We start from the raw sequence: 26,424 nt of genomic DNA, 5'->3' as shown, positions 1-26,424 counted from the left end.
TTCAGAAATTATCACAAATTCTGGAAAAAAAAAAAAAATCAAGCATTTTCTGAGTATTCAATAAAAATGTGTCAATAAAATCAAGTATCATAAAAAAGTGTCTCATCAAAATTTGGCACTAGATGCTTGGACAGATTCTAGTTTAATTAATGTTTTAGATGTTTTTTTGGTTTAAATCAGGACTTTATTTTATTCAGGCAAAGATGTTTTACAACATCTTTGTGTTAAAACATTATATACCGATTTATTTGATAAGTTTTTGTCAGATTCTGGTAAATAAAAGAGAGATTCTGTATTAAAAAGTTAATTATTCAAGGTAATAAGTACTGAAAAAGGGTATTGTGTTGATATCGGTATATCTTATTAGCAGTAATATCAACACATTATTGATATTTACTGATTTAAATAATAATTTTGCCAATTAATATTCATTAGTCATTGCAGCCTTTAGAAAGAAAAGAAACCTTCAAGACACATAACTCAAATAAAACCTTTGCACACATCCCGACTGACACGTCAATCAAAAAAAAATCACTCAAACATGTAGCTGAGTTGTTGTTGAGCCACGAGAGTCGCTGCGAGAGGCGGATGATCAATATTTTCAGCCATTAAATGTGAGCAAGAAATTAAATGAAACATTGATAAAATCCTGCAAATTAACATTTAAGTTCTTATATGGCTGCTTAACTGTTGCGTTTGAGAAATATGGCTTATTCTGATTTTTTTTTTTAAATGTAATCAAGCTAAAATATAAAAGAAATGTTATTGTTGTGATATGTGTACAGAATCTTAAATATTGCATCGGCAATAAGTATCAAACTTATCGGGTATCAACAGCATCTCCAGCGCAGCGTACTGAAAAGTCACATTTCGTCTTCCATACCTATCTCATATTAATCCAATGTTACCTGATTTAAATAATTTAGCTCATTTCAGACTGTATTGTAGATTTTACTCTACAGCTGCTTTGTGTATAAAGACAATTTAATACTGATGTGTTCAGGAAGTTTGACTTATTTTGGTTAATAGTTAAATATTTTACATGTAAAGCAAAGATTTTCCAGCTTTACACAGCCAATACTGCAGCCTGTCTGAAAAGCTAGTTTTATATGGTATTTTATGTTGAATACAGGTAGAAAATGTACTCAAAGGAGGGTTTCTATTTCTTCTTTTTTCTCTTGTGTCTGTGCAGGAAATGCGTTTGTGTAACGAGAGCGATTGAGACTGTCAATGCAAACAGAATTAAAAAAAGGGAAACCTGAGAGTTCTCATTATGAATGATGATGATGATCCGGATCCGGAGGCGCAGACGTGGTGCATTTTTCCATCTTTTATTATTGTCACATTAGAAAGGTGATACTCAGTATAGTGGAGGAGCATTCATGTATATGCAGCACCATTAACAGCCAATGGAACAGACAAGAAGCAGTTTGTTTTTTTTTCCCTGCAAAGGCCAGGATTCATGTAATCAACATAATATACAAACGTTACAAAACAGAGTGGTTAAGGAAAAAAAAAAATCGATCATTTCATATTTAAAAAATATGCAATCATTCAGCTCCACGCGTCACTAAAGGAGGAAAAGGATTTTATGAATCGGAGAGAGTCGTATTAAGAGGAATTTACAAAACCAACAGCAAAAAAAACATGACGTGAGGTTTTCGACACACTTCAGGAAACCAAAACAGGAAACACTGGTCGTCCTAGTGGTGCAAAATCAAAAAAGATGAGAGAGAGAGAAATCAGAGGAAATGTAATACCGGTCTACAGTAAAACGTTGGTGCATAAACACACTCTACTGCACTCTGTTCACATTAATTATACAGTGGAAAAAAAAAAAGATCTCCTCGTACTGCCTGAGCTGATTTTCTCTCGTCATTTGGCTCATTAACTAAATCCCACCTCACCCGTCTCACCTCCACACACGCTGAAACGCTGTCGATTAGAGCTGCAACTGACGGTTACTTTCATTATCGATTAATCTGTCTGTTATTGTCGATTATTTTGGTCTTTAAATTGTTTCCCAGAATCCGAGGTGACATCCCCGAAATGTCTCGTTTTGTCCACAACCCAAAGATATTCAGTTTAACTGTCGTAGAAGATTAAAGAAAGCAGAAAGGATTCACATCTGAGAAGCTGGAATCAATTTATTTCCTCTAAAACAACAAAAAAAAAAGACTCAAAACGATTAATCGATTATCAAAATAGTTGGCGATTAACTTAATAGTTGGCAACAAACTGATTAATCGTTGCAGCTCTACTGTCAAATCATCCTCGTACAACATCCCTCCAGCAGGGGGCGCTGAATAAATACTAACAGGAGAAACTCTGGTTCCCTGGAAACTGCATTTGGTTATCAATAAAAAAAACAACACAAACTAAAAGAATCTGATAAGATGGGTATGTGTAAAAACAAATCAAAAGAGAAACAAGTGGAAATAAATGATCAAACGTCCATTTAGGAGCATTTTCTTGTCATTTCCTTCTTTTTTTTTTTTTTTACCTGACTTGAAAAACACCAGCAGAGCAAAACCAAGCGCTGACTGACTGACTTTACACAGTCTGTATTCACTATTGATTAGGGCTGGGTATCAAACATCTTATTGATACGAAGCAACATCAAACATGCGGTCAAATTCATACTCTACTTATTCTCTCTATCAGTTAGTTTTTGGGATTTTACTTTGGCAAAGTTGCTTTTGTTTTTCAGACCTTTGGTTTCTTTTGTTGAAATAAGAATATTTCTATCAGAATGTTTGCTATCAGAAGTGAAAATCAGATGTTTGGGGTGTTTTCGATCAATACCCAGCCCTACTACCGAGAAGAACTGACTTTTTTAGCACCTCGTTCGATATCTCCAGTGTTCAAATCCCCTGCTGATAACGAGAAATCTCCAGGTTTTGACACTCGACTGTGGAATGTGACTCACTTCAAGTGATACAAAAAGACCGCTATAAAATTTCTCAAATACTCATCGATGTGCCGAGGTTAGTACGAAGTGTAAAAAGTCAAAATTCCCTCCCTCCCTCCCTGTCGTTTTTTTTTTGTTTTTATTTTTTGAAATATTGAAGTCGTACAAAACAACTCTGAAAGTAGTTTTTGTTCGTTGGGAGACGCTGAGAAAAAAAAACTGTTCTCCTCCACGTTAGAAAACAGTAAACAATTCATGGTCAGAAATTTTCGTAAACTTTTCGGCTGTCGCTGCAGCTTTAGCGGGCAGTTGAGGGAGTTGAGTGTGCAGGCGCCTCTGCTCAGGAGCACAGTTGCTTAGAGGGGGAGGTGGGGGGGTGAGAGGGGGAGCACCGGCATCCAGCCCCCCGCCATGGTCACGAGTCGAGGAGGGTTTCGGCGCTGGGAGCCTTGTAGAGGTATTTCCAGATGGCGTAGTAGTGCACGGCCGCAGCCAGCGCCACGAACACGTGCCAGATGGCGTGGGCGAAGGGGATGACGCCGTCACTCTTGAAGAAGAACACGCCAAGGCAGTAGATGAGTCCTCCGCAGGCCAGCTCGTGAAGCCCCTCCGTGTTGCTCTGCAGAACAAACAACACGACACAAAAGGAAAACACACTCAGGGTCCAGTTTTTGTTGTTGATTCAACTAGTAGTTTGTGGTTCAGTTTAACTTTATTGCGTTAAAGGTTATACCTCATATATGTTATAGCTCTTAAATGAGCTTCTACTTATGAAGAATGAATTCTGCAGCTTTATCTATTTGCATGAAGTGCAGAAGGTAAAAGGACAAAAAAATTGTATTTCATTTAAAAATAACAGCATGCAGACAAAAAAAACTGCTCAACTTTTGAGTGTGGTGTTGAAACACACTGTTGTCCCACAAAGCATCACAGAACACAAGTGAAAAAATCTGATATAATGTGAAAAATGTGGCGGTGATGAGGGTTATAAAAACATTTTTGTGAGCGAGATTAAAAAATTTCAAATTGTATAATTTTATTCTACAGTTAGATATCAATAGTCCAGCTGAGATTCATAATTTTGGTGTAAAATCACCTCGGTAACACAGTGTAGTGTTACCATTAGAGCACACTATCATTTACACTATACAGTATTTTTTTATAAAGCTGCCATATTCACCAAAACCACAAGAGGGCAGCAGACAACACAGATAAACATTGAAAATGGCTTGTAGTTACAACAACATGTTGTCAAGCAGGACGAGTCCTGCAGAACCTCAGAGGAACTTCTTTCTTTAATACAACACATTTAGCAGAAACCAGTAAATCCTTTTGCTGGGAACCATCTCAGTGTTTCCCCTCGGCTGAGTGCTTTGGCCTGACAGGGCGGGAGTTAAAACTCAGCAGCCACACATTTCTCCGTTCTCTATTTCTCTGTTTAACGTCTTCAGGTTCGGCTAACCTGTTGTTGCTAACCTCAGAGCTAACCCCCTTCACTTGTCCAGCAGTTGGGGAAACAACAGACGTGACTTTTCTTGGTCTTGAGAAGCTGCAGCATTTATTAACTGACACACTGTAGTCTGTACTGTACATTTACTGCCAGACTGACAACTTACTGCTGAACTTTTCCTCTGCTCCGCTCATATTCACCATCACTTTTCTGCCGCTCACACTCGCTCAACCCCTCACTCGTTATGCACACACATTATGCACCGCCCTATTCCTTAAAAGGAGCAACGTCTGGCCGGGGTTCTCGTTAGATCTGTACAATTATAGGGGCCACACTGCATCTGAAACACCAACATGACCTCATAAGGGTCCGTATGCCTCAGTTTGTGAACCACTGCTCTCAAGAAGAAGACACCTCCACCCTGCTGCAGCAGCCTGTCGGGCTGTTGGGTGAATGAAGTGATGCAAATATTCAGAATGTGACTGTAAATATATTAAATGCACAATATGTCATTTTCTGCACTGGGGGGTCTCTCAATCAAAACAACAAAAGACGGAGTTTGATGACAGCATGAAGTCGCTTCCTTCCTTCAGTGTTCTTCGTTCAGGATGTTTTTACCGGGAGCTGAATTATCCACAGAGGTCTCCTCCTCTCCAAAACAACCGACCCAGTGATTAAAACCAGTAAAAACACTGACTACGGCAGTTTCATGTTAAAAATAAGTGTTTTTCCGAGGCTGTTTGGCGGACACAGGACGTCCAGGAGGGACTGTGTTTCTCTGATAACTTAATATCCAGACGTCCGATGACTAAAATCCTTCATCTGCTTAAAATATGAACTTAACAACAACCAAGATCTAAAAAGTTCATTGTAACAATTGTGTCTTAAAACTGAATACAAGTCAATTATGAGAGTTTCTGGCAGACAACCACAACGCTGACGCATGTGCACAAGATAACCATCTAGTACGCAGGTACTCTGTGGTGGAGGAGGTATGACGCCATTGACAGGTGATCAAACGGACCATAACTTTGATTAAATTACAGATTTCTCTGGGTTTGAAACTGTTGGAAAAATTTGGGATAATGTAAGCACACAACTGAACAACATATATAACATAGGTCTGGTTGTTTTTAGACATTTTAATGCAGAACAGTTACATACTATAGCTTTAAAAAGATAATACATTACCATTGACGTCACCACTGATGCGGGGAAAAAACCCATCATCAAATAGAAGGCCAGCTCAACAAGTTTATATCTGTGAAGACAAACAAACAAGTTCACCGACGAGGTCGATGTGATGAAAATAAAAGCAAATTTCAAGCACCAGAGAGAGAAGAAACAAATCTTCAGAGAGTTTTTAGAGAAAAAAATATTATTTTATTGCAATAAAAACACCATTTCAGTGAATGTTGAGCAGTTTCCAAAGAGCCAAAAGACCCTTTTACTGTTCGCTGGAATGTATCTAGTTAAAAATAACTAACAAATCTGGCAAAAGCAACCTATTTGTGGTTTGATAGAGCTTATAAATTTAGGAAAAATAACATATAATTAAAATAACAGAAAGGATTTTTTCTTGGAGGAACACTGAATGCATAAAAAGGTCTGAACAGTCAGTAAGTGACTCAGCACAAACAATGAAATGAAGCACAGACAGAACTCGTCTAACCTGCCTTAAAAACTCTACAGATCAACTGATAACACATCTGTTATACACAAAACAGACGGGCAGGAGGAGGAGGAAGCTGCAGACTCAAAACACGTATTTAACTGACTTTCAAACAGAACTGCACTTGAGTAGATTACACAAATTTTATGGTAAAATTTTTTAAATTTACTTTTTAAAATTTGAATGAATCCAGCACTTCTCTGAGTGTGAAAGTATTAAAAGTATAAACTTTGTTTCTGCTTTGTTTTTATTCTACTTTTGTTCCTTATGTGATTTTTTTTTGTTTGTGTGTCTTGTTGAAATATTAAAATTGGGTTTTTTTTGCCCAACCAACACTCCAAAACCCAAAGACATTCAGTTTGGAGCTAAATCCTGATTTTTTTTTCCTTGAAAAGTGACTTTTACAGCACATTTTACAAATTGGTGCTGCAGGTTATAAAAGGTAGTAAAGTGGTGCAGGTTAACTGTGTGATCAGACTCACTTTTCATGATAGTTGAAGACATAAATGGTTCCAGCAGCAGCCATCAACCACACAAACCAGCGCATGTGTGCTGCTAGAGGGCCTAGTTCACGCAGGTTCAACCTGAGAGGAGGAGGAAACAAAAAACAGTATATGTACCTGTGTTAGTTCTCATGTCTGAAGATACATGTGAGTGTATGCGGTCGTCTGTCTGACACTCACCAGGGTGTGTACGAGGCAGCTATGAAGAAATAGATGACGACTCTGTCACACATGTGGAAGCAATGTTCCATTGACCTGAAACAAACAACAAACAGGTGAACATGTTATTTCTTGTTAACTCACTGACGTGCAAAGAAGAGGCATTATTTGGATGTTCTTTCTGGCAGTGATATCACGTTCCCACAAAAGAACTGAGTGGTTCAAAGAGTGGAAGAAACAGAAACTCAAACTTCAACAGTCAAAACTTAAGGATGTAGAAAAGGAAAAAGAATCTACAGTTGAATTAGTACAAAGCTGCTTCAAGTCGTTTTTGTTCTGCATGATGATGAATGTAAATACATTGTGTATTTACTTAAAGGGGACTTATTATGCTCATTTCCAGCTCTATATTTTTTATTCTGGGTCTACATCAGAGTAGTTTTGCATGATTCACAGTTCAAAAAACTCCGTTCAGCGTCCGTCTCCTAACAGGCTGTTTTAGCTCCTGTCTCTTTAAGGCCAGAGGAGCAGCTGTATCAGAGTCGTGTTAAGTTACTGCTGATGAAAACCCAACATTTCCTGCCTTTGCCACTTTATATAAAAATATGTAACATATATAACATAAAAATATAAATAAATATAAAAAATGTACTTTTTTAAATGACTAAATAACGGGAGACAGCGCTAAAACCGGGCGGCACAACAACATATGATATTTGTAGCTGTTTGTTCAGCAGATCAGTTAGAAATAACGCAGGGAGGAATAGTCCTGGTGAGCTGTGTGTGGAGCAGATAACCGTATCAAGAAATCCGTCATGAGCCAACATCAGTTCGAATTGAAAGTAGAAAAAAACGTTGGACATTCAGAGCAGTCTGAAGCCGGCGCTTCCATTTACCTCATTATTTGACACTGTGGCCACGTTTAATATGAACATTTGACATTGTAACATCATATATATATATATATATATATATATATATATATATATATATATATATATATATATGACTGAAAATAAGGAAAAGTATAATAGGTCCCCTTTAAGTGATTATCTCAGACTGCACAGGAACCTGACACACCTGATCAACATTTCTCAGTGGCAACATGTGAAGAGCGTAAATACATACAGTAAATTTACCAAAAAGTTTATATAATATCAGTTGTCAGTAAGGCTGCACCTTTAAAAACTTTTTAGATACTGACTGAAATGTGTTTTCTAATTATGGGGTGAAAGCTGGACTCAAATGTCTGGTCAGATTCATCATCTTGTTTATTTCTTCTTTGATTGGATAGTTCCTGATTGCAATGAAAATGCTGCCAGTTTTAGACAGTAGTTTATTTAGTTTGTGTATAGCTGCCTGTGTTTAGATGACATTTAACATTTGAGAGCTTTGGCTTCTTTTTTTAAAATGAAAAAGAAGATTTTGTCTAAATTTAGTAAGGTATTAAAAAAAGTGTGTTTTCTTTCTATCAGTAACAAAACTCTGGTATTGTATGGGCAAAGATGTAGAAATATGCCATAAAATACGTCGCCATTGTTGTCAGATATCAGTAAAAAGTCCAATATAGTATTTGTAATCATGGCGCTGCCTCCGATGCAGCTTAAACAACGCAAAACACACAAAACAAGCAAAAAGGAAACCAGCAGAAAAAGAAGGATGTCTTCAAAGCAAATGCGATGGTGACGATAATTCTCTTGAACAAATACAAAGTCTTTAAAGTCTTTGAGTCTCTGCTCCACAAAAGGAGATAAGACTTTAGTAATTCAACTGTTGAACACAGTTCTCAGTAAGAGGAACAGAAAAGATTTCACATGAAACTTGATACCAATATAGAAAATAACAGTGAGCCAGAAAGACGAAGCGACGCCAAAAAAGGAAGTTAAAGAATGAAAGAAAGATGAACACATCCTTGTCAACAGTCGGGTATCAGTGTGGTTTTATTCCTTGAGGGGAAACTGATATTAAACACTAATACTAACAGCTGTTATACACTCAACTGCTTGATTGTATCATGTTATCTTCTCTGTGCATACATGTTTTTATGACAGCTGTCAGTATCGGTTCCCTGCAGATTGTTTGTTCTCCTCACCTCATGTGGCTCTTCTTCCAGGTGATGATATGAAACACGGTGGAGACCAGGAAGAGGGCGCACAGGCCCATGCCGTACACCCAGGCGGTGATCCTCTCCCAGCGGTTGTCGGACAGACGGTGCAGCAACGCCATGCCCACGAAGGCTGGCACAATGAGGAACTACGAGAGAGGACGATGAAACCACTCAAAGACATTCACAACAAAATCTTACTACTACTGACTTTGAGCAACTTCCAATGTGAGATTGTGTCATCTACGTTACAAAACCACTCACTGCATGAGTGTAGCAGTTTGCAGCATGCTCATAGCAGGTGGGCTGGTAGCGGCAGTTAGCAGAGGCCCGTCTGTTCATGAACCTGAAACACACAAAAACAAAAAAATAAACAACTATGGAAGAATGATTAAACTCTCTGTAGCTTCTCTTCAACGAGCCATTTGTCTTGAATCAGTCCCTACCAAGAGAGGACTGCTGAAAATGCTGATTTAAGGACGTAAAGTAGATTCTAGTATTCAAAACAAAAAAGAAAATGAACCATCAACAGTGCATGTATTCCTGTATCTACTATAGAGCTGCAAACTTTATGCAACTTTATTCAAAATGTAAATGTGCTTTTAAAAGGATAAGTTCACAGTTTTTCAAGTGTGTCTTAAAACAGCAGTCAGGTGTCTATATGAGCAGTGAAAGAGGTTTTCCTCGCTGTAATCATTCCTCCTGTTCATACCGGCTATTTAAAGATCCTTCAAATGTGCTTTCAATGTAAGAGACGGGGGACGAAATCCACAGTGTGTCCACACAGTCATGTAAAAGTTGTTATGAAGCTTATATTCAGCTTCAGCAGTCTGAGTTAGTCATATCAAGTGGATATCTGACACATTTACAGTCTTTTTAGCATCAAATTCCCTCTTTGTGTTTCCTCGGACAGTGTTTCTCTGTTGAGCTGCGGTGCAAAGAGGGATTCTGGCACTAAAAAGACTGTAACGTTGAAAGAGATCTACTTGATGCTGAAGCTTCATATTAGCTTCAGATAAACTTTTAAATACATTTTAGCACAGAAGGAGGACTGTGGATTTTACATTGTAATTGCATTATGAGGAGATCATTTAATAGCCGGTATGAACAGGAGGAATAATTACAGCAAGAAAAACCTGTTTCACTTTTCATTTGGGCTCCTGACTATTGTCTATTCCTTTCATTTAAAGTTCATATGTCATAAAGTAATTAACTGTTGTGTTACTCAACCTGAAAGGAAAACAGGTTTTAATTATGTTAAAATGACAACATGAAGAATGAGGTAACAAACAACAACCGACGAGCTTTTCCTCTGATTATCTGACACATGAGAGTTACATTATTAATATAACCAAAAACAAATATATCAGAAATCTTTGCCTGATGCATCATTTTAACAACAGGCAGATTTTCAGATTTCACTCACCTCTGTAAGCTGTTCACTCTCTTCATTTCAGTGTCTTATTTACCAAGAAGAGATAGGAAAAAGGAGGAAGAAAAAAATCTGCAAACGCCAGCAAACAAAAGATTTGGCTGCCTTTGGCTGCGTTACAAAGGGAGGAATAAAACAATAAACTGTCCTGACAAAGCAAAGAAAACGGAAGGCCTAGCATTAGCCAGCTAGCTAACGTTATATGCTACTCATAAGCTAACTTTCTCTACAGCTACAAGGCACCGGCAGCTTTAATACTCCTACTACAAAGGCACCATTTTAGTCTTTTTCTTAAGACCATCCTGTAATAAATACTGGTTCACTCCCTCTTCTTGGAGCTACAAATATCCATAGCGGCATCCAGGACCAACAGGAGGGAGGAGAAAAAAAAGACCCCAGCAAGCAAGCAGCCCCACCGTTCAATGACAGGCAGCTCCCCGCTGAGCCGCTAAACACTCAAGTATGATTTCAGTTTGTGCCCCACCGCCCTAACGGTGGTGAGATGTTGAGTGGCAGCGGTTCGAGCCAATGAACAGCGAGACGACCGGCTCACCGGCCAATCAGATGCCAGGTAGGCGTTGTCTTAGAGGAGAGCGTGACAGTCACATTCTGGATATGCATGTGTTGATTGAAAGACAGAAAGAAACACGCAAATAAATAAATACATGTGAAAATACCGGGAAATGGTTTAGCTCTACGGCTTTTTTCATGTTTTTCTTTAACTCCTCTTTCCTGGGAGTGGTTTCTGTTTGTTGTGATATTCAGTGACTGTGACAGTGAGAGTTTGTGATTGTATTTGCATGTTTCAAGACTGTATCATGCTTATTTTAACTGTTATTTGCAAGACATGGCCGAATATAAGAAAACAGATGCAATATAGAATAACATAGTACTTTCTAAGGCCACTTAAATAGTAGCTAATGGCTTAATGGTTAATTAATGGGTGATAAATAATTGTACTTATGCTTTATAAATCATTTATAATTCAGTATAAGACCTTAAAGAACAGGTTCTCAATTTTTCAAGTGTCTTTCAAGTGTTAAAACAATACTGTAGTCAGTCCCAAATGACTGAAGCATGTTTTTCTTGCTGTAATCATTCCTCCTGTTCATACTGACCATTAGAAGATTCCTTCATAATGCACTTACAATGGAAGTGATGGGAGACAAAATCCACAGTCCTCCTTCTGTGCAAAAAATGTATTTAAAAGTTTATCTGAAGCTAATATGAAGCTTCAGCGTCCAAATGAGTCAGACCAAGTAAATATCTTTCAACGTTACAGTCTTTTTAGTGCTAAAGTTCCTCTTTTTGTTACTATACTTCCACCGCAGCTCAACAGGGAAACACTGTCCGAGGAAACACAAAGAGAGAATTTGATGCTAAAAAGACTGTAAATGTGTCAGATATCCACTTGATATGACTAACTCAGACTGCTGAAGCCTCATATAAGCTTCACAAGAACTTTTAAATGAATTTTTGCATAAAATGACTGGATGTGGATTTTGGCCTCCATCACTTACATTGAAAGCACATTTGAAGGATCTTTTAATATCCAGTATGAACAGGAGGAATGATTACAGCGAGGAAAAACCTCTTTCACTGCTCATATGGACACCTGACTGTTGTTTTAAGACACACTTGAAAAACTGTGAACTTGTCCTTTAAAGTGAAAACTCCTCCTCCATCTTTAGGAAGACTGCTCTGGTAACTGTTTGACCTCTGACCTTCTGGAAAAGAGCTACAAGGCAACTGGACCAAAATGAATTTATTAACTTGTTATCATGTAATACTGCAGACTGTTATAAATACACATTTTTAAAATTAAATATTTAACATTTTAAACAACAGAATTGATGGTTTACAATGTTTACAACTCCAGAAGTGATGACTTGATTTTCACAACCTGGCAACCCAGTAGTTGTTCTTACATTTATTAAGGCTTATAATTAATCTATAAAGCATTAATCAATCCTTCATGAACCGTTAATTAATAAGAAAGTGGTGGGCTTTTGTAATTAAAAATACAACACTGATATATTTTCTGTTGTATCATGCATTTAGATTTGAATAGAGGTAGAAAGATCAGTTTAGAAAAAAGTGGCGCAGCGAGCGTTTGAAAAATATCTACTCACATGAAAACATAAATTACAGACAGGCTGTTTGTAACTTCAAGGCTTGCAAAACCAAAGTTTGCCAAAGATATAAATGAGTGGGAGATTAGTGGCACATTTTGTTTGAATGTAATACAAGAGTGAAAAAATAGGAATAAGTATTATTTAAACTGACCATCTACTGTGTGTTCAAGTTAAATTTGTTGTATAAGCCAAGAGTTTTTACCTTTGTTAAAGTGCTTATGAAGTACTTCTGTATTCCAAACAATAATAACATGGCCTCAAGTCCATAAAATCTGAATTTCAGTCTAATTTAGTTTATTTTTTGTCATATTTTCTATATAGCTTTCGGCATGTTCTGTTAAACAAAAGATGTTCTTGTCAAGCACGCATGTTACATAAGCAGTTCCTCTCAGATGGAAGATGCAACACTGAACACAGTGTCAACAACATAAACACAACATGAGATTAACTGTAGACAACCAGACTAAAAGACAACCAGAAACAGCATCCAGCATGTATTAATATACACAAAGAAATGAATAACTTTGATGGCGAAGCAGTCATTTTCCCAACATCTAAGTAGAATTGTTGCAAAAACATCCGAGGAGCCTGATGTTGCAGCAGACAAGTGAACTGCACACACAGTGTCACGCTATAACAGCCCCCGTTACATAATAGAGCTGCAACTTGATCAGTGACTCTTAGATTTAACAGTGTTTATGTAAGACCAAAGTTCAATCCTCAGGCTTAATGAAGTTCAAGCTGTACACTCTGGTGTTAAACGCTGCTGCGCACAACAAAGACAAAAAAATACAGTTGAAGCAAGAGTTATATGACGAATCCAAACTGCTCAGTTCTCTATTTTTACTTTTATCCAAAGAGAAAGCACAACATTATAAAACCTCTTACTCTGGAGAGGTCAGGTAGTGCTCTATAACCTAATAAATATATAAGTATGTCGATGCGGTACATGTAGCAGTTACCGTACCAGTGAGAGCAGATAATGGGATTGATCTAGACCAAGAGAAAGAGCTCATTGTCCGTGTTTTAAAAAAGGACATTAGCACAGACAACGGGAGAATGCCAGAGGCCATATGTCAGCGGACAGTGTCTCCTTGTTTCTGGCTTCAGTCTGTTTTTTTTCCCCTCTCCCCGTGCTGCTTCACTAACACCTCTAATGTGACCTGAGAGCCAAACGCAGGTTTTGGCGTTGTGTCACAGAAGCTCAGGATGACTTCCTGTTCCTGGCTGTAAACAATCCCGCCTGTAGTTTGACGGACTTGTCGCACTGATCGCTTGTTTTCTCTGCTGTTTAACCTGCACGCTTACATCACACAAAACAGCTGTATCAGCTTACAGCCCACCTGTGTGCTTTTATAACTGTGTTGAACAGTTGAGAGCGATTATTGGATTTAAAGCTCACTGTAAAAATAAAAACATTTTAATCATTTTTTTATAAACTTGAAGTCTTTTGATTTGAATGAATGTGCTGCCTTCACTTAACTCGTTAAATTGAGTTTCTGAAGAAACATATCAGCATATGAACAGCAAATTATATAATTTTTGCAACTTTTTTACTTATTCTTATTATTTATTTTCATTTCACTGGAGTTTTTGGCCTAACTTTGACTTCCCAACATGCGTTGTTTAAGAGTTCAAACTCTCCAGAGACACTTTTTTTTTTTAAAACATAAAACATACATGATGGAAACTTGCTGTGTGTCTTTAATACATGTTGAGATATCTGGTATCAGATTCGGTCCCGACCTCCGTACACTCATAATTTAACGAGGTCACTGAGAGCAGCCGTCTTTGTTGTCTTTGTACAAAGCGTCTCCAGCAGCTGCAGCTTGTGACGAAGGAAGAAGTGACTCTTCAAACTGAGAAAATATAAATGAAACGTTTATTGAGCTCGTTATCTCTGGCAGAGTTCAGACTTAACTCAGTTTTACTCACGAGACAACTTTGAACTAATTACTCGACTTTAATTCAGTTAACTCACATTTTTAAGGCAGCTTATGTTTCTACACTGTTTTACACTGCTGTAGTTTATGACATCATTGGCTCCAATAGAGAGAATATTAAATCTCATCTGAAAACATACTTTTATCAAAGAGCCTTTCCCTGATTTTACTTTCAATTGTTTTTTTATTTCTGTTTTATTCGTTTTAAATGTTTTATCTTACATTGGAATTGGTTTTATTTGTCTTTAAAATCCAATGATTTTTTAGATGTGTCTGTTTTAATTTGCTGCCCTATTACTGCACTTTTATTTTATAGTAACAAACAGAAACCAAAAGCAGCCGACCTTTAATAACTTGATTTATTTAACATGTAAGCCACTGTTTTGGAGGTTTTATGTTATGGTTAATTAGTCTGATTGAAGTCTGGGTACATTATTTAGTTTAGAGTTGGGATGAATTACATCTACGGTCCAACCGCACAGGTGTTTTCACTTATGCTGGCATGTACAGACTGAGCTGAACCGACATCTCCATCACCTCTGTCCTGCCAGTTTTCTTGCACGTTTGCATTTTGCAGTTTGCAGCGCAGTCGCAGGTCAGAGTCGACTTTTATTCAGCTTTGATCCGCAAACTCACAAATCGGTCAACAGATGATGCGATGAAATGGAGAAGTTATTATTCTTGCAGTGTCCCGTTAACCCTGCTGACACAATATTACAATACAAGACTACAAACTCCAACCTCAGCTTGACCATCAAAGGTCTAATCAGTCAGAATAACTGGTGTCTACTGTTTTAAACATGGTTTTACTCTTTAATCTGCCTTGTTTGAGTCCACACAATCTACTCTTTTATGTCAGGACATGATATTACATTGAGGTTAGATGATTTTTACCATTTTTTTATTAAATTATTTTGAGGATAATTAACTGTGGGACATGTTCAGGTCAACTGTACTTTACATAGAAATCAACTACGTATTTCTATGAATGTTAAGAGCAATATTAAAGAGTTTGGGTTATAATATGTTTTGAAAAATGAGGTTGAAATAAATTAACTTGCTTTTACACATTGGTGGTTTAAGATTGAATGATTCATTTTGTACAAATATCTAAATATATATGTATTGAAGAGATGGTTGTCTTGTATGTTTTGTACTGTAATAATTCTGCTGACTAATAGACCTTTTTTACAGCATAAATTTTGACTTGTCATAGTAGGAAAAGCACAGATGTTACATGGTTTTGTAAGCCGTGACAGTGAAGCTAAACAGAATCTACCCATTTTATTATGTAGACCTGTGCTTTTCCTACTGTGACATGTCAAAATGTCCTCTGTGAAAAAGGTCTGTTGATGGATAACGTCATGGTCACCTCTGCTCCCCCCCCCCCCCCCCTGTCTTCTTCCTCTCTAGCTTTAGATCTTCCCTAATGACACAGTCAGGCCGCATTTCACTTCTCATTCATTCCTGTGGAACGGAGAGAGAGAGACGCATTCAATCCCAGTCATGAAACGACCCACCAGTTTCACTTCACGCTGAGTTCAATCTGGTTTAACTTTAACGCGTGAAATTGCGAGGCTCTCCGGTGTCCAGCCAGTATGAGAGAGAGAGGTGGGACTGACCTCTTATTTAAGAAATATTGATTGTTGGCTGTAGTGAGTGCAGAGAGAGTGACAGTACAGTTTTTGCTAATATGCAGTAAGCCTATACTATGTAGACTTCTCTTATTAGCTCCCATAGTTCATGTTTACAACCCTACCCACGCTGTTTCCTATCCTGCTCCTGCTTTTGGCCACACCACAATGCAGATTTTGTTCTGACGGCAGCTTAATGCCTCGCTTCATGTCACGGGATTTACCCTAATTACCAGCTTCTGGCTTGTAAATAGAGTTGACGTCAGCGTCCGACTCGTAATTGCTACTCTGATTTTTCTGACTTAAATAACACAGAAGTGCCCGGAAAAAGCAAACAAACACTGATCTCTCACATCAATCAGGTCTGTTGATTAAAGATTAAATGATAAATCAATGGACATAGTGTTTATTAATCCTCACACAACCAACTCAGCAACCATACGGCCACCAGAATTTCAATTTGGCAAGATGTCTCAGCCAATGAGAGAGCTCTTCTCCGTCCATGACTCACAGTTTGACCCTCCGACAGACGTCTGCAAATGTATTTAATAAGATAAAGCTTTTTACTTCCTGAAATGTCTGTATTGTATTGTAGGTTGCAGTGGGTGAAATTTCATCACAGAGCTACTGTACGGATAGTTTCTAAATGTCCTGTTATCTCACCTGCCTGATAAGTCAAAGCAGTCAAAGGTTTGACACAATTTCAATGTCTCATGAGGGTCAGACGCTCGCTGACCTAGTTTCAGTGTCCTAAACTTTTCCTCTCAGCTGATAGAAAACATGAAAATCCTCCACGATCACAAACTAGTGGAGACTCTTGTTCAGTGGATGATCAACACAACAACTTCTCTTTGACCTTATGGGGCAGATATAGTGCACTGTGTAGGTGGGAGTGCCCTCAGAATAAAAGAGGCTTTATGTACACACGTGACCCGGGGGTTAAACAGCTTTGTAATTGGTTTACTGTTTCACGCTAGAATGCAGAGGCCATAGTTTTACCTTGTATAGGGACAGGGAAGGTGAGGAAATCAATATGGAGGAAGGTTATCTGACTGTAATTTAGAGACTATAAGTGTTAAAACTGTCTGAGAAAGTAATCGTCAGCACAGAAAACCAGAGCTGCACTTTTAAAACTTTTGACAGATGCAGAAAATTAGTTTACACAACAAAGATTTTAAGAAAAACATCAATGATTAGCTGCAAAATATGTCAACTAGAAGATTAATTGATCAGTTGTTTGGTCTATAAAATGTCAGAAAGTTGTGAAGAATGTTTCCCAGAGACCAAGGTGACGTCCTCAAATGTCTCCACAACCCAAAGATATTTAGTTTATTATCACAGAAGATTAAAGAAACCAGAAAATGTTCACCTTTGAGAAGCTGGAATCAGAGAATTTGGTCATTTTCTCCTTAAAAAAATTATTCAGAACGATAATTGATTATCAAAGTAGTTGGTGACTAATTGAATAGTTTATATTTCCATAAATGTACTTGTGCCAGTTAAAGGTGCAGTATGTAGAATTTAGTGGCATCTAGTGGAACAGACTTGAATTGTTGTGTTCTCGTTAGGTTAGAATGAGCCCTTTATATCTACATCATGGATGTATAAGGAGAACTGGATACAGCGTCGGAGGCGGGGCCTCTTTCATTCCTATGAAAGTTGCTCAGTGGCGCATGAAGCTAAAAAAGTTCAACAACTTCCGCATTGCTTCTGCATCTGTGCGGCCCATAGAGCATGCGCAGTAGTGACTTTCGCTGGCCGAGTTGGATACTTCCGGTTTAGCCCTCCGGCTAACTTGAAAGGTGAATGAAACAATTCAATCGTGCGGCACTTCAAGGCTTTTGAAATGTGATCGGACCAAATGGATCAAATTCTGATAGTGAGACATTTTGTTGGGGTTGTGACGCTCAAAAAAATGTATCCGCTGATTTACAGACGTCTCTTTCACAATGTAAGTCTATGTGAAACAGTCTTTTTGGACCAGTGTGCATCACATTGTAATTACACGGTTTGGCCACTATGTCAAATTTGCTTCAAAGCCCGGCGCTCTTCCTGTATCCAGTTCTCTTTATTCATCCATGATCTACATAGGGAGTGGGCCGCCATGTTGCACCGCCAAGTTTCTACAGTAGCCCAGAACGGACAAACCAAACACTGACTCTAGAAAGGGCTTCGTGGCCACCATAGTTTCTCCTGCGCGCTTGGAAGATGAGGGTGAGGGGTGTTCAGTTGGTTGCAATCTGCAACCCCACCATTAGATGCCACTAAATCTTACACACTGGTCCTTTAAATTTAGATCAGATTAATTATATATAGTATATTTCTGCAGTATACAAATATCTTTATTCACCTGAATGCAAAACTAAACAGTGTATTTAGGTCAGGAGCTTTGCTGCTGCTGTGTTTTGCTGCACCTGTGTTAATTAATCTTGCAGCTAACGAGCTGAGCCTAGCGTGCTCTATAGTGGAAAACTCACCAGCGCTTCTTGTTGAGGATTACAGAGTGCATCAATGCATGGCTGCTTTCCTGTACTCACTTTACACCTCAGTGTCATGAGGACAAAAATCTAATCCTCACATCTGAGAGGCTGGAAGCAAAGAATTTGCTGAAAAAAATGACGAATAATCGATTCTCAAAATAGTCAATTCACTGTCTTTAAATCGACTAATGAATTAATCGACTAATCGTTGCAGCTGTAAGAAATGTTTAGAAATACAAATATGTCTTTACTCCAACACAGTTCAGTAAAAATATTCAATATAATCAAATTTGATCACTTATAAAACAAAATATTCCCCAAACTACAGGTAAAAATGCCTCTTTAACAGCATTTAGACCATTATAGGACTATACTGTATATCTACTGAAATCAAGCAGGATAATGACAATGATGATGATGATGATGATGATGATGAACAGTTATACTAATTACAGAAATGTTTTCATGATGGTACATTGCTACAATTGATCAAACTGTTTTGTAGAGTTTTCTAGTTTTTAACAAATTTAGACACTGGTGAAACTATATTGAGAGATCAGGTTGTAATACTGATTAGAGCCAAAACTTTGACTCCAAATGATTGTTTTACTTTTTGTGTTTGTTTGCGAATACAGAGACTAAAATAATGTTATGTTGTATTTGTGTGTAAAACATAATGAAAGATGTGATTTTGTGATTTGGTGGACGCAATTATACAAAGCAACTTACAAAAGCGAGACAAGACAATCAAGTGTTAGTGACTCAAAAAGAGCCGTGCAATGAGAGGGAGCACTAGACAGATGTTTATTTATTTGTTTGTTGTTGTTTTCTTAATAATTATCAAAGTAAGAAACAACCAGAAGTAGACAAGTGCAGAAGAAAAATACCATAAACAAGAAAGTAGTGCAACAATCAACAAAAGTGCTGAAAGATTAAAGAGGCTCAAGTGTTGCAGAAAGCAAGACATGCAACTAACAATTATTTTCATTATCAATTAATCTGTTGATTATTTTCTTGATTAATTGATTAGTCATTTTGTCTTTAAATGGAAGATAATGGTGAAAAATGTTGATCACTGTTTCCCAAATGCTTTGTTTTAACCTAAAGATATTCCATTTACCATCACTGAGGACTTAAGAAACCAGAAAATATTCATATTTAAGAGGCTGGAACCAGATAATGTAAGAATTAATCAATTAATCAATTTTCTGTTGATCAACTAAACAATTAATCAACTAATCATTGCAGCTCTAATACTAAGTTTGTGAAAGTAGGTGTAGTTTGTGGTTAAGCTGATCATCTACTGTATCTACTGGTTTCACTGGAATAGAAAACTAATGAGAAACTATCAAAAATATTGCCACAAAGATTGATCAGTGCATCTTATGAGGATATTCCTTCGTCTCCTGGTTTGTACGATGATACTTAAGGAATTTTCTTTTTACCTTTGCTACAAAGTTTTATTATATAATGGACGTGGAAACAATGTCATTTGTTTCAATTGCATAACGTATTTAGCATCTTTTTGGCTAATCCTAACAATACCTGACAGAGAATGCTGTCAACTTATTTTATGAATGAGGTCCATTTACTGCCCATTTCTCAGAAGTAGCAGGATTACATGAGGCTCCGTTCGGGTTCCTGAGATCTATTCCTGGTTGTTGTTGGCAGCACAAACTGGAAGCTGTAATCACAGTCTCTTGAGTAATCAGGCACTAGGGTAGATAGTTTATTTATTAACCAACAAGGGTTAAAAATACTTAACATGGACATTATAGCACTATATATCCTTATAATGTGTGTTTCATTACCTCGGACAATAAACTTTGGCTAACATGAGGAGTTTGTGTTTGTTTGGTTTTCAGGCAAGGTCATAATTACGGCTGTGTTTATGATCAAACTGCCTCCCTGTCAGCAAAATGATTAGTTGATTAATCATTTAGCCCATTGACAGAAAATTAATCAACAAGTATTTTAATATTCAATTAAATGTTTTGAGTCATTTTTTAAGAAAAAATGTCCCAATTCTCTGATTTTTGCTTCTCAAATGTGAATATTTTCTGGTTTCTTTAGTCTTCTGTGACAATAAACTAAATATCTTTGGGTTGTGGACTGCTGGTTGGGACAAAAGAATAAATTTGAGGACGTCATCTTGGTGATCAACATTTTTTACTGTTTTCTGACATTTGATAGACAAACGACTGATTTATTAATCAAGAAAATACTAATCAGTTGCAGCCTTAATCAGTAACTCTCTAGAAGTATGATTGAATGACACTTATTAACACTATATTGCATTTAATAGCAATATTGATCAAGAAAACATTAGTGAAAAGGTTTTAAACTCAGGGCTAACGTTAGCTGGTTAGCTAGCAGCGCTGTTGATTAATTAGCGTAAAGAAGGCTCACAAACATGGACGCTAGCTGCTGTTTTATTGACACTATTTAACTCTTGACTCTGTAAAAAATGAACCCCTTATGTCCATCTCCTGTTTCACAGCTGATTTGTTTGGACAAAAACAATAATTTAGCTACAGCAAAGGACAACAAGCTAACGCTAATGTTAATCACTTGTGGGTTATAGTTAAAACCTCTGATGCTAAAGTCTCTTCAAATTCTGAAGCTCAAAGTCATTTACACATTCATTTAAGTCAAACTGTTATATGGCGTGAGCTAGTGATTGGTTATTCATACCTCACACTGCGGTTAACGACATTTCTACACGACTTCCAGAGCGATACAACGAAGAGTTTTCTAGCTGGAAGGAGCCAAGTAGCTTCAACAGAGAGGGGGGTCTGTGCGTAGCAGGCAGAGTTAAATGTGAATAAAAACATAAAGAAAAGTGACTTTTGTTTTCATATAGGCTATATATATGTATTATTAAGCCTAATTAAAGCACTTATTGAGAAAATAGAAGGGAAGGGAACATGAGCCTCCTCAAGTTGAATGGGCACAATGCCTCTTACTTACAAGTCAGAAACTGTTAATTAGGCACCTCTGACATGATACACAATGTGATTTAGGATATTTATTTCAGTTATTAGCAAGCTACTATACTATAATACATATAAAGTACAGTCTGGCATTCTAAGTTTCATTTAAACTCAACCATTAGGATTATTTCTGTCAGCGTATATCTCCAGGAAACATTTGTCTGACCAAAACTCCAATCAGGAGTTGTAGTGTAAAAAACCCTGAAAATGTTCTCTTTAGTGCACGTTTCAGATTTGACAGGCTTCTGGGTTTTCCTCTGCACAGTTATCCTGACTACTCAGTAAACCTGCCTCTTGAACAAGCCCCTGCATTGGTTTCAGACCCTCTGACTGCTCTGACAGGGCCCAGTACTCCAGGTTCAGGTTTCTTTGTTTGTACCCGTTGGTTTACAGTAGACAAGGCATCCATCTTGATACACATTTTACAAACAACACAGACAACAGACAGACATGATAAAAGTGATCAAGGCTCCAATGATCAGGATTTAAAAAGAAAAAAATAACAATAAAAACCACTAAGCTAAACAACCACTAGAATAAATAAAGTAAAATGTTGGTAAAAATAAATATAGCATCTGTGCAATGTTGCTACCATGCTTGCATGTTTCCAGCTAATCAATCTGCCTCACCACAGATTACAGCATGACTCTGCACGCAAGATCATTTACAAGGAACGCCGGAAGAAGCATGAAAGCAAATGCCAGATATAATGGAAGTTAAGGCGTGGCAGATGCTATTAAACTAATAGATACTGAGTGCATCAGAAGAGAAAATAAGTTCTCCCAGAGACTCTATGTTCGGACCTGGACACCAGCACTGCAGCTTTATGTCAAACTGTGCTCCGTTTACTTATTAAACATGGCTATCGTGTGCTACATTCTTGTTTACACAAAACTTTGTTTGCATGTGTCTACAATCTCGATAACACCGTATCTGCACTTGAGTGATATGAGCGATATGAGCTAAAGCCTTTCTTTGTGCTGGTTATCTGTTCATCGTGCTTATCAAAACGTTTTTAAGACGAACAACAGGTGAACTTCCAGTCACGGTTGTGCTCGCACAGTGGCAGGTATACAGCAGGTGAATAGACTAAAGGGTTAACATCTTCCTCTTGTGTGGGTGGGGTGATTAAAGGCACACGTCTCAAAATAAGAATCCAGACCTTGCGGGTCAGGACCTTGATCGCAGTGCTTTCACCTTTCTGTCTGCCTGCTTTGACAACCACATCCATGCACATCACACTTCCTCCAGTTATGTAACAGGTTACCATCTATCCAGACTTAACCAAATGTTGAACACTAATCCCTGAATGGCAGCTGATCAAGAGCAATTGATTTCAAAAGAGTAGTTAAAGCAGAGATAATAAGGAATAAAGTCCAATGACATCAAGTATCTTTAAAGGCACATGTGTGTGTGTCATAAAGGCTCTACGACACTTCTCTTAATGTTTTCTTCACCCTACCCTTAACTCTAAACCATTCTGCTACTCATTCTGTCAACACAGAACAACAGAAATGCTCTCTTTATTCCTTGTGCTTTATCAGTTGTGACATCTCCTCTCCAGAGCAGACTGCAGGCTTTGGCTTGAGATCCTTGAGAGGGATTTCACGTGCATACACACAGCACTTAAAGACATTAAACACATGTCACTCTCCCTTACCGTCCGAGTCTGGTCCTGTGTAGGTCAAATCCTAGCATTGTCCGAAGCAGCAAGCAGCAATAAAACAAGGAAATATAAAAAAAGAAATGTATGTACAAAAAAAAGAGTCAGTTATGTACAAGAGTCTCGCTCAGACCATCGTGCTCTTCTTCTCCCTGAAGTCCGAGTGCGTCGGCTCGTGGTAGGTTGTGATCATGTTGGCCGTGTCCCACCGTCCCACCGGGGCTGGAGAGCTCTGCATCACCACCAGCCTGATGGGAGACTGAGTCGGCTGTGGGTCGGGGGCGTACTCCTTGGTTGGATCTTTGCCCCGGCAGTCGTACATGATACACGATATCAGGAAGACCAGGAGCAAGATAACATAGCTGGCGATGAGGATGCAAAGGTTCAAAGTGACGGGATCGATCTCCTGGTAGTTTTCCAGAAAGCCCATGGTGCCTGCTTCATGCTGGGTGGCCCTGAGGCCTCTAAAAACAATCAGAGGCCTCAGAGGAAGGGAAGGTAGAAGGTACCGACGGCCGCTACAGACTGAGAAACAAGCTGGTGACAGCACGGCTTTCTCTCAATCTATCCTCTTCAATCTGTCTCTCGCTCCTGTCCTCCCCCCTTCCCCTCCCTCCCAACCTCCATCCTCTCTGCCTCGCTTCTGTCTCCCACCTCTCGGTTTCAGATGAGTGCTGTGGATACGTGGCTTTGTGGTAAAAATACTTTAATCCGCGCCACTCCTCCAACCTTGAATTTCTGCGATCAATGGCCCACTTTAATAACTTAAGCCTCAGTGGTAACTCAGCAACTGTGACAGATTCTGTTATATCATCTGCTTGCAAGTGCACATTAATTACTCTGTATGTGGCGTATTTGAGTGCATGTTTCAGTGTGTGTGTGTGTGTGTGTGTGTGTGTGTGTGTGTGTGGTGTAATCTTAATCTTGATTGTGAGTGGGGATTGACGGAGGAAGCCATCTGGCTAAATAGAGGCCAGAGAGCACAACTAAAAAGCCACTCAGAAAATGCTGGCATGATACCAAAAGTTTTAATTTAACCACATAACAAGGTGAAATCTTTTTTTTCCAAAATCTGTGACCTCATATAATTTTTTTTTTTAACATGTAATCCCGGCAGATTACCAGCTGCCTTTGTGCTCTGTGTGTCAGACTCCTGGTTGTGCTCCACTGAAGCAACGAAGACGGGATTATCACAGCGGACAGCAATATAATCTCCGTCGATACATGACAATACAGGGCGTGTGTGAAGGTGCATGCTGGTGTGCAGGCAGGTGGGGTGAGGTGAGCACACACCTTCTTATAAAAATGACACTTTCAGTTTCAGTTGCATGTGTTTGTCTCAACAAGTCATTTCTACTTGTTTGAGATTATTGTGAGACTGATGGACAGCAGAGGGCAGCAGTTAGCAACAGTTGGAGGAGAATCATCTGCAGAGCTGGAGGTTGAACTTTGACCAGACAAAACTAATACATTCAAGTCCTAAGCAGGTTTTAAGAATGCAACATGTAAGTACTGGAAATTAAGTTCAGTATGGATACTAAAATGTTTGATTTTTCAGTGTGCTTTTGATGGAGGCTTGTCCCAAAATGCAATGCACAAAGGACGCTGCGACATTAGTCCAGCTGCAAAAAAATGACTGTAGATGGTGATTAAAAGGTTTTAAATAAGTAAAGAGTGAGTGGCAGTGTCTATCAGCAGATGTCTTGTGTCGTTTCCAGTTTGTACAAAACAGTAAAGTACATTTCTTGACGTTATACTAACTGTGGAAATGAAAATGTCTGTATAAGTTTCACTCAGTTCTTCCCAAAAACAGTGTTTACTGCTTAAACCAATCCATTCGAGTTGAAATACTCTTGAGTGTCATCTCTATAATCTTTTACACATTCAGACTTACATGTTTGCTATTTTTTTGGAAACGTTCAAGTCATGATTACAGTTTAAAATTCCTCCATTACAAGCAGACAAATGAATGCCTATCTGATTTTGTGAGCGTAATGTTTTACAAAAATTCATATTTTGATCCAATATCTCAAGGTGACGTCTTGAGTTCTCACTTGAGACAGTTTTGGTGCTCTAGCTCAGCACTTAAGCCACTTAAAGTGAGAATAAAACATCCTCTACAATATCTTCCTTCAGGGGTTTTGGATCTTTTACATCTTAAATTCTTATAATCATGATAATTGGCGATTTAACTGAATATTTAAAAAGCCTCAAACGCCGCAGTTGATCCTGAACTCTAAAACCTACAGAGGAGAACAGCACCAACGAGGATTATTCCTGCAGCACAAAAAGTATTCATAACATAAACAAGGAGAGCATGAAATCAACCACTAATCTGCTCCAGGTCCCCTGCAGAACAAACTCTGTCAGTCGTGATGTTTCCTGTCTCCTGGTGTGTAACACTCAGAGTAGGCAGCAGATGGACATCTGCACATACAGCGCAGAATGACCTCAGTCCTCCTCGCTTGAGTTTTACGCCTGTAATCCCTCTATATGTTCAGGAAACCGATGCCAGAAGCAAAAAAGGCTTGACCCCGATCCTGCCTGGCCTCCTCTGAGCTCCTGAGGGGGGGTCGGGAGGGTTGTGTCGGGCTAACATGCGGCGACCTGCGCTGTCACTGACGAATCATCCGTCAAAGAGAGATGATGACCTCTGTGCGTCACTGAGCCTGGTCCCACTCCAGAAGTCGACATCTGGACGAGTCAAAGTGCGCTCTACATACTGCAGTTAGCGATGACTGCATCATTTCCACTTAGTGTATTTCATAACACATGTCAGTATTTTCTCATGATTTATTGTCTTTCATGTAACAATGGATTTATATTACATAAATCTGGATTAAATGTCAAATAATCTCTCTCATTCGCATTAAAAAATCGAGATGGACATGACTGGATATATTTCTGTCTCAAGGTTCGTAAACGTTTGTATAATTTATGACTTAAGTTCATTTTTAAGAGGCTGCTTAGGATGAATCACACCCCAGAGAAGATGAATGATGAGATATCATTTTTATATTGGTGTTGTAAGAAGACAATAAGAAGCTTTTTGCATGTCTTTCTCTTTTTGTTTCAGAAATTGTTTATATTTTATCTTTGCATACACACAGTATATCTTTAACAAATTAGTTTATTAGGCACTACAAGACAGAAAAGTTTATATACTGTAGATTTAGAACTATAAGAATATATCACCACTCAATGAAAATTTACTGTTTTGGCAACTGTGTCACAAGTCTCTGAGCTCTTCGGCTATTTGCCTCTTGACAAGACTTGCTACAATACTGAAGAGAAAGCAAGAAATTCATACAATTTGTGCAGGAACGCAGTGCTTAGCTAGCTTGT

General features: G+C 38.2%; 2 protein-coding genes across 3 annotated transcripts; both read right to left on the bottom strand.

Annotated features, from left to right (window-relative positions):
* Positions 1–1,315: 1,315 nt before the first annotated feature.
* Positions 1,316–23,301, bottom strand: mmd (monocyte to macrophage differentiation-associated). Of its 2 annotated transcripts, none has more exons than XM_067571015.1 (7): positions 23,077–23,301; positions 9,064–9,145; positions 8,788–8,948; positions 6,717–6,791; positions 6,516–6,617; positions 5,553–5,622; positions 1,316–3,530 (listed from the first exon to the last, which is right to left on the bottom strand). In XM_067571015.1, the coding sequence occupies exons 1-7, from the start codon at positions 23,112–23,114 to the stop codon at positions 3,327–3,329; spliced, it is 732 nt and encodes a 243-aa protein (XP_067427116.1). In that variant the 5' UTR covers positions 23,115–23,301; the 3' UTR covers positions 1,316–3,326. The 2 variants fall into 2 exon arrangements, with proteins under 2 accessions (XP_067427116.1, XP_067427117.1); XM_067571016.1 differs by lacking the exon at positions 23,077–23,301 and adding an exon at positions 10,226–10,698.
* LOC137168437 (small integral membrane protein 36-like) lies at positions 23,207–24,891 on the bottom strand. The gene has a single exon (XM_067571017.1). It carries the CDS (start codon positions 23,507–23,509, stop codon positions 23,207–23,209), a length of 303 nt encoding a protein of 100 aa, XP_067427118.1. The 5' UTR covers positions 23,510–24,891.
* Positions 24,892–26,424: the final 1,533 nt, after the last annotated feature.

The sequence above is a fragment of the Thunnus thynnus genome, chromosome 17 (assembly GCF_963924715.1).
Source record: "Thunnus thynnus chromosome 17, fThuThy2.1, whole genome shotgun sequence".
NCBI lineage: Eukaryota > Metazoa > Chordata > Actinopteri > Scombriformes > Scombridae > Thunnus > Thunnus thynnus.
This window is presented reverse-complemented; position numbering and strand designations above follow the sequence as displayed.